Consider the following 12,880-nt stretch of genomic DNA (forward strand, 5'->3'; position numbering starts at 1 on the left):
AAAAAATGCAACAAGATGAAGACAATAATTTAATGTCTTATTTTCTGTCTTATTTTTTGCCAGAAACTTTCTAATAGAACATGTACATATACAGAAATTGCACTAATAAATCTTTTATTATCGTTAGTTGTTCAAGATTTGCAATAATGAATGTACCTTTTATTAAATTCTCAATATTTAGTATTTCATGTGTTTAGAAATAGAAAATTATTATATTACAATGTACATGTAAATGTATAGCATATATATAATAACAATTTCTATAATTTGTTATTCAGGAAAACAGTAAACTTTCAGATGAATTGAAACACAGTAAACTTCAATTAAAACAGCAACCTTCCAGTACCCATACTATGCAAGCTATCTTAGAAGCCAAGGTAATCTATAAACCTGTTAATGAGAAAATAATTGCGGAAATTACCTGGAATTGTATAAATCATTTCTCTTTGAGATCTGGTGTCCATTTTTATAACCTAATTAAGTGTGCCATGAAATATTGCCAGTAAAATATTCTTTTAAGTGTAGGACTGATCTTTGGATCTTCAATAGATTTATGTTTCAGTTTGGTATTGAACCTGGCAGTGTTTGTTGTGATAAAGAGAGGAGATGATAATGGATTCATTAAATATAGTTTGGCATTTAGCCAGTTGTTACATGTACTTTTTGTATTGTTTATTTACAGAAAGAAGACCATGCATAATTTTAATTATTGTATGAATCACTTTCTTGTTATGAGGTTTTGAAAAATTGTCAAAAATTTCAAAGTATTGATTTGAAGAAATGAGTAAACAGAAAATCTTGTAGGCCAAACAAAATTTATTTTCATTTTATAAGATTTTGAAGTCCTATTTGTACTAAAGTTATTGTATATTTCAATGAAAATATTTTGCTGCGTCCTACCGGCAAAATATGTTTGCGACTCTTGAAAGGTGTAATGAAAAAGTAGCTGTCTGTATTTACATTTTCTTCAAAAAATTATATATAAACTCAAGGACTATATGACATTCACCTTGTTTGTCCTTTTGTCAGATTGTCAAAGAACATTTCTGTGACACTTTTCTCAAGAACTACTTTTCAGAATGACTTAATATTTGGCAGAAGCTTGACAGTGATGAGTTGTAATGTGTTAGCCTTTTTCATCTCTGTCAGACATGGTCACATCTACTTCATGTTTGTGGATACTTAGAATTTTTCAATATGTTGAATGAACTTCAAAATTTTCGACACAAATTTTTCCAGTACTACTATACAGAGTAACTTTATATTTAGTCAGCAGCTTGGAAGTGATGAGTTGTTTAGTGTTAGTACTTTTTGGATCTGCCAGACACATATTTCCTGTTTTCCAATACTTTGTTTTAAGAGTGGGGACAATACATGCAATCTTGTTTTGATTTATTCTCCAGAAGCACTATTGAATTGCAATATGAATCCAACTTCTTATTTAACCATCATTAGAAAATAAGTAGATGTGATATGTATGTATGTAAGAAACAAAAACAAAGACCAAAAGGATGTGAAAGTCAGTATCTACAAAACAGGTCACTCTTCAGCCTTCAACCAAATCTATTAAAATAATAAACCTCTCAGCTGTCTACATCATACATTTATTATTCAACAGGTCAGACTCATCTTTTATAGAATTCTTTAAATCAAATATAGTGGCTCTGGTTGTAAGTAAAATTCTTTCTGCAGCCCAATGATTTTTCACAAACTTTACTGTTTGGGCTGCGATTAAATTAAAAAGAAATAGACACATTTATTCCATAATTTTAGGATTCTAGAATCTCAGCATTAGAGAAAGAAGTTCAGAGTTTAGAGGATAGGTTAATGACCCTGCAAGAAGAAGGAAGTATTCACTATGATAGAAAGGATAAAGATGCTGTATCCAGTAGGGAGAAGACCCTTAAAGCTGAAGTATGTATACTATTCCTGCTATCAATTTTAATGACTCCCTTTTTCACTACAGGGTGTTGAAGAGGTCACTGTAGCAAAAATAATGAAGACACTGTTCATGTTTGGAAAACAATAAGTAACATCACCTGTTTATCACTTCATTTAAAAAAATTTTACTCATACTCAAAAAAATTTTTATAAGACAGAAAAAAAACACTGTATTCAGAAAAAGAAGGCTTTGAAAGCTCCGCCTTTGCTTTTTTACCTTGACCACTTCCTGTATCTTACAAGGTGATCAAAGTGTTTGACTAGAAATAAGAAGATACTGTATCCAGTGGGGAAAAGACCCTTAAAAGCTTTAGTAAGTATTGTCCCATCTGCAAACTGACTGTACCCAGCAGCATTAGAGGAAATTAGTATGACTTAAAAAAATTAAATATATTACTAGCAGAAAAATTATCTTTTGGTCAATTAAAGCAAAATGAATGACAGTCATCCTAAAGTCAAGGAATAAAAGAAGTATGGGGTTTAAAAGTACTTTAAAAATAAAATTTTATTATCTTGTCAGGAATAGATAGTGGCATATTTATTTGAATCATTATTGCAGTTTCTCTATGAAAACAAAGTCTCTTTGATTTGTATTAAAAAAAAGAACAGTTTGAAAAATAAATGTATGGATCTCCTTCCACCAAATTTATTTCTACTAAAAATTGATTGTAAGCTATACTTAAATGTTTATGACTTTAAAATGAGTGGTTGTTTTTATTTCAAACCATAATTTTATTATTTGTTTTGCTTTATTTTGGAATTTTAAGAAGAAACTAACACCTCAAAAAGGTTATTCAATATACTTCTTGGTCCCACAATGCATGTTTTCATTTAATTTTACCAAGACTGTCTCTTTAATGTTATGCTTATTGACCAATTGATGATATTGAAACAAAATTTTACTTTTGATGTGTGACTTAGACTATTTACAGTTGTAATGACAAATGTATATGAAAATGTTTGAATTGTTAATATTCTACAGCAGCTTGAGTTCGTACAATATTGAATTGTAGTAAAGTTAATTGATATTCAAATTAAGTGCTTTCCTCAACATTTATGTCCATTAAACATCTGTTTTGTAATACATGTTGTGTCATAACTTTATTGATCTCAATGCTTTAAAGCTTTATTATTTGGATATCACTTTAGGAAAAATATTCATCTTTATTCCATCGCTTGGCAAAATATCATTTAATCAGTAACTATCACCAAAAACAAACAACTTTAAGATATTGTCTGAAATTTATATTTTAGTGCATGTCTTGGTGCTTTTTGAAATTACATAACACAATTTATTGTGCAATTCAATGAATTCCAAAGTTTAGAGAAAAAATCAGATTGGCATGGAATTCTTGTATGAAGGAAATAAGAATTGACTGTTATGTATATATGTATCTATAAAGTTTATAAAAGTTAGATGGAGAGCAAAACAGTATAATCCTTATGGAATGAAATATTGATTTTACTATGTTAGCTAATGTTGAAACCACCTGACAAATGGCTATTATATATACATGTTCATATTACAAAGTTCTGAAAAGTTAATTTGCATAAACCAGCATATCCTTATGGAAGGGAATACTTATTTCACTACATGGGCCACAGTTGTAAACCATCTGAGAACCACTTGGGAAATGAACACATAAGGGAACTTACAAATAGTCTAAAGAGTTCTTGCACTTAGATTTGATAAGGTTGTTGAAACAAACTTGAAACAATTTTTAACTCAGACAATCAGATCAATTTCAAGGTTAAAGTTTAAGTGTTAATGATGGAATCAATTTAAAAGTTGGTTAAATACTTGTCACAATTGTATTACTCATATTGTTTGTAATTTATTCAACATCTTGTTTTTTTTCCTCATTGGAAGAAAGTTAATGTGTAAACCATATTGTATTTATGATTTTAACTCAAAATTGACTTTTATTTTCTTGTTTGTTTAGATTTTTACTTCAGTTTAAACATTTCACAAATCTTTTTCTTGGGCTAATATTTTACCACCTAAATCCTTTTGAACTAAATGTAAAACACCAACTGAGTGAAACAGTTGTTCATATTTCCACCTACATTCCTCTGAAAACATATTGACAGGGAAAATAAATGAATATGTTTGCTAAATCATACCAGACATTGTTTAATGTGTTAGGTATGTATGATTGGTAATAACTGCTAATTACATCGGGATAGAAATAAGCATAAAAATGTATTAAGAGTTGAGCTCAGTGTCATAAAAAGTTGGACTAACCCACCCCACCCTCACAGTTCAAACCTATTGGAAGGTTAACTTTCAGTTTTCAGCAGTGTACCTCATACATATTGGAAGTAATAAAACATTAATAATTGATTTTATTATTCCACCATACCACAGTAGAGGTGCATTATGTTTTCTGGTACATGCATCTGTCTATTTGTTAGTCTGTCTGTTGGTTTTTAGGTTAAAGTTTGGGTATCAGGTAGTGGCGCACGTCAACTTGAAATTTAGTACACATGCTCATTATGAAAGGAAATTTTTAAAATACTTGCAAATTTAGGATTTTGACCAACATAGAAATATGATAGTGTGAGCTAGGCATGGTGCCTTATCAACACATATTCTTGTTTCATGTTAAAGTTCCCAGAATATTTTAATTAACAAACTTTTATTTATATGACCTTTTCAATGTATAAAAAGGAGATGTGTGCTAAGCATCAATGAGACTACAACACAAAAACAAAAATAATTTAAATACATTGAGTGGGCAACATACATTCTTCAACAAAACAATATGTCTGGCCTGAGTCTTTGAAATAAAAATTACACTTTGTATACTTGGTGTTTTAATTCTGCTGTACACACAGGTTGGTAAAGTCATTCACAACCTGACATTCTGATTTAGCTATTTTTTAGGAAATATTGTCTTTTTAAACTTTATATGCCTGTTAACATAATAAAGCCTGAAATCTTTGTCTGATGACTTTTACATTTGTTTTATATGGACAGTCCAATTCACATGGATCATTAAAATAAAAATTTAATAATGAATTAGATGCAATATTTTGATGTTGATATTTATAATTGAAACCACAAACATGCAATTTACTGCAACAACTGAAGTCATCAACTAATGATAAATTCATAGTTTAAATGTACTTTCTGGTATTATTAACAGTAATTAGATACAGATACCAATATAGCTGTGTCACGATTAATAATAAGCATTTACATGGTTAAAATCTCCCTGATCAGTTTTCAAAATATATTATGTTACAGACTTTTTGTTTGAAATTATTTGCCTGATTTTATTGATCCCAGTGGTATGATTAATCAAAATCTAGGAAGACGTAATCAAATTTTTATGCCCCTGCAGTAGCGGAGGGGGCATTAAAAGAGGGGCAAAAGATACCAGAGGGACAGTCAAACTCATAGATAGAAAATAAACTGACAACACCATGGCTAAAAAATAAAAAGACAAACAGACAAATAATAGTACACAAGACACAACATAGAAAACTAAAGACTAAGCAACACGAACCCCACCAAAAACTGGGGGGTGATCTCACCTGTCGTGTTGCTCATGTTATTACAAATCCAGTAAATAGTCTTAATTCGGTAGGTCACATTCGTGGTGAAAAAGGAAGTGGATTGTAATTACGACATAAGGAACATATCCGATATCATCTGTGAAACGGTTATTCCATTAAGTTTTACCCTTGTACGTCTGTCCGTACGTCCCGAAATTAGTTTCCATTCTCTTACTTTAGTTTGCCTCATCAAAATGTTATGAAACTTATTATACACAATGCTCATTACCACAAAACACAGATCAAGTATGAATTTGGGTGGCATCGCTTTTACCTTTCTAGAGTTATGCCCCTTTACAAATGGAAAAATTGCAGAATTTTTAGTTTCAATTCTTTAACTTAAGTTTGCCTCAACAAACTGTTATGAATCTTATACACAATGCTTATAACCACAAAACACAGATCAAGTTTGAATTTTGGTGGCGTCACTTTTACTGTTCTTAAGTTATGCCCCTTACAAATGGAAAAATTGCTGATTTTTTTGTTTCTGTTCTCTACCTTAAGTTTGTCTCAACCAAATGTTATGAAACTTATTCACAATGCTTTTTACCACAAAACTCAGATCAAGTACGAATTTGGGTAGCATTACTTTTACCATTATTGAGTTATGTCCCTTTATAATGTACTATGCAATCGGGGGCATCATCTGTGTCCCATGGACACATTCCCCATTTATTTCTGTATATCTTACTTTGTATAAAATATGTATTGATACAAAAATAATTCAGTAACAAATCTGTAATAGTACTATTTTACTCATTAGTCAACTTCTAGAGATAGGCATTTCACCACTTCTTGCTTTCCAAATAGAGGAGAAATGTTGCATGTGTGTCAGCTTACACATTTTTAGCTCACCTGGCCCGAAGGCGTCCGTCGTCCGTCGTCATCGTCGTCGTTAACTTTTTACATTTTGAACTTCTTCTAGAGAACCACTGAATGGAATGAAACCAAACATGGCATGAATGTTCCTTATGAGGTGCTGACCAAGTGTTGTTACTTTGAAGCCGATCCATCATCCAAGATGGCCGTCAGTGGGGACTTAGTTTAACATAGGACCCTATGGGAAATACATACAAATGTCTTCTTTTAGAGAACCACTGAATGGAATGAAATCAAACATGGCATGAATGTTCCTTATGAGGTGCTGACCAAGTGTTGTTACTTTGAAGCCGATCCATCATCCAAGATGGCCGTCAGCGGGGGACTTAGTTTAACATAGGACCCTATGGGAAATACATACAAATGTCTTCTTTTAGAGAACCACAGAATGGAATGAAACCAAACATGGCATGAATGTTCCTTATGAGGTGTTGACCAAGTGTTGTGACTATGAAGCTGATCCATAATCCAAGATGGCCGCCAGCGGGGGACTTAGTTTAACATTGGAAACGATGGGAAATACATACAAATGTCTTCTTTTAGAGAACCACTAAATGGAATGAAACCAAACATGGCATGAATGTTTCTTATGAGGTGCTGACCGAGTGTTGTTACTTTGAAGCCGATCCATAATCCAAGATGGCTGCCAGCAGGGGACTTAGTTTAACATGGGACCCTATGGGAAATACATACAAACGTCTTCTTTTAGAGAACCACTGAATGGAATGAAACCAAACATGGCATGAATGTTCCTTATGAGGTGCTGACCAAGTGTTGTTACTATGAAGCCGATCCATAATCCAAGATGGCCGCCAGCGGGGGACTTAGTTAAACATAGGACCCTATGGGAAATACATACAAATGTCTTCTTTTAGAGAACCACTGAATGGAATTAAACCAAACATGACATGAATGTTCCTTATGAGGTGCTGACCAAGTGTTGTTACTTTGAAGCTGATCCATCATCCAAGATGGCTGCCAGCGGGGGACTTAGTTTAACATAGGACCCTATGGGAAATACATACAAATGTCTTCTTTTAGAGAACCACTGAATGCAATGAAACCGAACATGGCATGAATGTTCTTTATGAGGTGCTGACCAAGTGTTGTTTCTATGAAGCTGATCCATAATCTAAGATGGCCGCCAGCAGAGGAATTAGTTTAACATAGGACCCTATGAGAAATACATACAAATGTTTTCTTTTAGAGAACCATTGAATGGAATGAAACCAAACATGGCATGCATGTTCCTTTTGAGGTGCTGACCAAGTGTTGTTAATTTGAAGCTGATCCTTCATCCACAATGGCCGCCAGATGGGGACAATGTTTAACAAAGGACCCTATGGACAATATATACAAATGTCTTCTTTTAGAGAACCACATACTGAATGGATTGAAACCAAACATGGCATGAATGTTCCTTATGAGGTACTGACTAAGTTTTGTTACTTTGAAGCTGATCCTTCATCCATGATGGCCGCCAATGGGGGGACTTCCTTTAACATAAGACCCTATGGGAAATACATACAAATGCTTCTTCTAGAGGTGCACTGAATGGAATGAAACCAAAACATGGCATAAATGTTTCTTATGAGGTGCTGATGAAGTGTTGCTACTTTGTTACCGATTTACTGTTCAAGATGGCCACCAGGATTTTTTATTAAATTACAGGACCAGTATTAAACCAAATTTGGCCTCACTCATTATTAGGGTATCTGTTATGATTTTAATCTATTTTTACATGATTTCCAAAACCAAAGTAGAATCAGGTGAGCGACACAGGCTCTTGAGAGCCTCTAGTTCTCACCCTCTTCAAGTGGGCACTTCCTTCCCTCAATCAAATTTATTTGTTACATGTACTGGCCATGCCAGGGAAAGTTGAATTTGAGTTCTGCTTGCCTGCATAAAAATCTGCAGAAGACCTTATATTTCAAACCCTGTATTTGGTTTCAAGCTTAATCTAAGTTGCTTATCCAGTTCATACACAGGCCTCCAGATATTCATATTGGAAAAATATACCTTTCTGCAAGTCAATAAAGCATGAATAGAACGTTTATTAAAAGTGTGAATTTTTATTCTACATATTTATTAAAAAATGAAATTTTTGAATTTCTTATGGTTAAAATTCAAGTCAGATGCTAACCATTGATGCTTCATTCTCACAAGTATAGTATTCACTAAAGATAATCTTTATTTCTTTTAAGAAGTAAATATATTCAGTAGCCGAACCTAATGCTGACATCTGTTTTAACTAGTAAGATAAAATGTAATAATAATAGGGTTGTGTTTACTGGTATTATCTAATGGTAGTACAAGATTGTATAATAAATAAATATAATCATACAGTGTAGGAAGTGTAAACTGCACCTGAAGCAAACATAATTAGGACAAATGTAACAACATATTTTTTTCCTCAGTTAAATTGTATATCAGAAATAAGAATCAACGTATTGTAAGAACTTAAAGATTATCAGAATTTTCCCCTAATACCAAGTTGTATACTGTGTATTGTAAGAACAGTTTGTATACTGTTTAAAAAATTGTTGATATTTCATTTCTTTTTTAGCTCACCTGGCCCATATGGTCAGTGTGAACAATTGCCTTCATCTGTAAATTTCTAAAAAAAATCCCTTCAGAAATCACTGTACCAGTTGAAATGAAACTTGGTAAAAAATCAATGTTGGTTTGATTTAAGTCTAAAACTTGTTCCTGCTGTTCAAGCTGATCTTACACATGGCAACTCTTTCTAAATAAAAAAATTAAGGGTTACCATACAGAAAAGTAGTTTATTATTGTGTGGCTTTTCTTTGTAAATATTTATCTGATTTTTAAATTAATAGAAACTTAACATGCAACAGCAAAAGTAAAAAATTGTGTAACAAGCAGTTACTGATAAATAGCAAATATTTTGTGGTGAAAAAGGAAGTGGATTGTAATTACGACATAAGGAACATATCCGATATCATCTGTGAAACGGTTATTCCATTAAGTTTTACCCTTGTACGTCTGTCCGTAAGTCCCGAAATTAGTTTCCATTCTCTAACTTTAGTTTGCCTCAACCAAATACTATGAAACTTATACACAATGCTTATTACCACAAAATACAGATCAAGTTTGAATTTTGGTGGTGTTACTTTTATTGTTCTAGAGTTATGCTCCTAAACAAATGGAAAAATTGCTGAATTTTTTGTTTCCATTCTCTTACTTAAGTTTGCCTCAACCAAATTTTATGAAACTTACACACAATACTTATTAGCACAAAACTCAGATCAAGTACAAATTTGGGAAGCGTCACTTTTACTGTTCTTCAGTTATGTCCCTTTATTACTTTATCTGATATGCAAGCGGGGACATCATCTGTGTCCCATGGACACATTCCCCATATAAATTTATTTCTCTATTCATTTAAAAAATATAAATCTTGCTTTTAAAAATCACAATAGTTGCCCAATGTCTATGGCATATTACAAATTTATATATGCTCAGATTCAAAACAGTATCTAAATTACCTATAAAAATACAGATAACTTTATTATCATTACTGAAAGGGAAAGGCCAAAATTTTATTGATTTAAAGCAAACAAGTATCAATAACACTTGTTTATATCTCATTTTTGCTGCTTAATTGTAATGGAAATATGATGAATTAAGGATCATGTCAGCTTCTTGTACATATCTGAAAATTTATTATAGTTTCAGGCAAAAATAACACATGAGAAAATCAGTATGAACAAAAAAATTTGAAAAAAATAGCTGATTCTATCATGAACACAGGGATCAATTATAAATCATATTTTTCTTCAGCTCTACTTAGATATTATATAATTGTAAGTCATTAGCTAGCGACACAATACTAGAATCAATATATAAACTGGTTTTTCCCCCCACTTAGGTTGGTGCCTATATTTCCTTATCAGAAAGGAAGTAGGCATTTGTGTCAGAAATTTGATTATTTTATATGATTGAAACATGCTAGGGGTACTAACCTAGTTTTAACACCAGATATAAGTATCAAAATAAATTTAAAGTATTGGAAACAATTTCATTTCAAAGTTTTCATTTTATTTAATGTTAGAGAGAAAATTTATTCTCCAGTTTAATTTATATCATTTCTTTCTTCCACCTTTAGATTTTCCATTTTATCATTTTCCATCGATTGTAAATTTTCTCCATAAATCTACTGGTAATTATGAGCTTTGAGTTTTCCTGGTCTGTAAAAAACATGGTTTTTGGAGTATTGTCTGCCTCATTGCTGGTGAGGAAATATTTATTGTTGGCTTTTCCCCCTTTTTATAGTAAACCTATGTCTGTATAGTTTCTTGAAATTATTGAGGATAAATGATAGATGTTAGTGAGATGTCTAATGTTGCAAGTAATGTCAGACTTATAATTTGTTATTTTGGCAGTTGTTTCAATGATACGACAGATTTGTGTATGTTTAACTTAGTTTGTTAAGAAGTTTTATTTCACGTACTGATTCCATATTTTCGCGGTAGTTACCTTATTAGAATATAAACTCAAATAAAACTCTTCTAATGATCTACTAATGTATTTAAAATCAAAACCCATCTTTATTAATGAAGATCAATCCATGTTTACAAATGATATCAACATTACGGGAATTTCCCTTGTGTGATCCATGGTTGCAGATTGGTAAACAATATGTAACAAGCTCTGCCATTGGTCAGTCGGAAGTATAAAAGCAAAAGCAACAACAGAACCGACGGATTGTTGGGTTGGCAAAGTTGGAAAGTATCAAATTTAAAATAGAAGCTAAAATGTGTCTGATAATCACAACCAAGCGTTGAAAGTTAACTTTGTTTTTATTGAAGGTTGTTGGTGCCGGTGCTAAATCGGGTTGCCGGTGACGGTGCTAAATACGGTTGCCGGTGACGGTGCTAATTATAATGTAGTTATATAGACGGTGCAAATTAAGGTTGTCAGTGATGGTGCTAAGGTTGTGGGTGACGGTGCTAAATCAGGTTGCCAGTGACGGTGCTAAAGTTGTGGGTTACGGTGCTAAGGTTGTGGGTGGTGGTGTTAATTAATATTGCCATTGACAGTGATTAAGTTTGTTAGCAATAGGAATTCTTTTATGAATGACGAGACTAAATAATATTGCCGGTGAGGGTGCTAATGTTGTTAGTGATAGTAATAAATAAAGTTGTGGAGGAGGGTGCTAAGGTGGTTAATGACAGTCCTAAGTAAGGTTGTTAGTGACGGGGGTAAAATTGTTGCTTTCTATATTTAATATTTGTTTTAGATGTTTTATTATGATAAGTCGATGTTGAATACTGTGAAATGGTGATAATATCCTTAAATTGGGATTATTGAAAGAGTCCAAATAAGGGACCACCGGGTTACTTAACTGTTGAATTATATATAATTAGCAGGTTATTATCAAAAGTGTGTTTGTATACTGTAAGACCAACCATTACCGAGGACCCGAACAGACCAGTGACAGAGCCTGCCAGACCCATTCTCTCTGTCGTGGATTATTTTTGATATTAATAAAATATGAAACTTTATTTTATTCAGATATTTTATTTAACAACTGAGAATATATATATAACTACAGATATACGATTTCCCTTTCTGTAACATGTTTTGGTCAGACGGTAAACAGTGGACGTCGAACCTTACACTTTATAGAACCTTTTACTCTCTTTTTCTTTGTGACCCTGTGTTCTCTGGTGGCCGACTCTAGCACCAGGGAGGCAGCATTTCAATATATAGTAATAATCTTAGTCTTTCTGTTCATTTGTTTGGAAATTAACCATCGAGGCAGTTTTATAGGGTTTTAATAGACATTCCAGCAAGTAAGAAAGTATTTGAGTTATTTTACATATAAACAGGGATTCTGTCAAGACTCAAGATGAAGAACAGCCATAACAAAGCTGTTCCTGTGATATGTTGGTTATTTACTAGTATATTTGTATTTATTGAGATTTTTTTTTGTCTCATTTACATCCATTCTCTTTTATTCTTATTACAACTCAACGAAGATCTTTTCTTTTTATGACTGTAACTGTGGATTCATTTATTTTTGTAGGTTGAGAACTAATTGTATTTAAATTTTTGTTGTATATTTGATTTTATAGTCTAACCAAAGTCTGCAATCAAGCCTATAAAAAGATTGTACCTTGTAGAATATTTAAATTCAGTTACCCTTTACCCACAATCCACTTAAAATGTGTATTCCACGAATAATTAGATGAATCCACAGTATGAGGTATTCTATTTGATATTTGTTACAGAAATTGTAATTTATGATTGTAGGTAGATCTGTATAAGAAGGAAACGTCCAGGAAAGACAAAGAGGTCTTAGGTCTAACCATGAAGAAAGAAACATTGGAAAACCAGCAGGTTGAACACCAACAGTACATACAGCTTCTGAAGGAACAAATTACCGCAAAAGATCAACAAGTTGTCATGTTACAGAGTGATGTAGGTAGCATTTAAGTTCATGTCATGTTACAGAGTGATGTAGGTAGCATTT

At 32.4% G+C, this 12,880-nt stretch overlaps 1 protein-coding gene across 2 annotated transcripts in view; it reads left to right on the forward strand.

Moving 5' to 3' along the window:
- LOC127700667 (ELKS/Rab6-interacting/CAST family member 1-like) overlaps positions 1-12,880 on the forward strand; it is a 65,133-nt gene that overhangs the window by 33,110 nt on the left and 19,143 nt on the right. For both annotated transcript variants that reach the window (XM_052204248.1, XM_052204242.1), the window contains exons 3-5: positions 279-377; positions 1,774-1,914; positions 12,661-12,828. In XM_052204248.1, the coding sequence (XP_052060208.1) occupies positions 279-377; positions 1,774-1,914; positions 12,661-12,828 (408 nt within the window). The remainder of the gene's footprint in view (positions 1-278; positions 378-1,773; positions 1,915-12,660; positions 12,829-12,880) is intronic.

The sequence above is a fragment of the Mytilus californianus genome, unplaced genomic scaffold (assembly GCF_021869535.1).
Source record: "Mytilus californianus isolate M0D057914Y unplaced genomic scaffold, xbMytCali1.0.p SCAF_1, whole genome shotgun sequence".
NCBI classification, from domain to species: domain Eukaryota; kingdom Metazoa; phylum Mollusca; class Bivalvia; order Mytilida; family Mytilidae; genus Mytilus; species Mytilus californianus.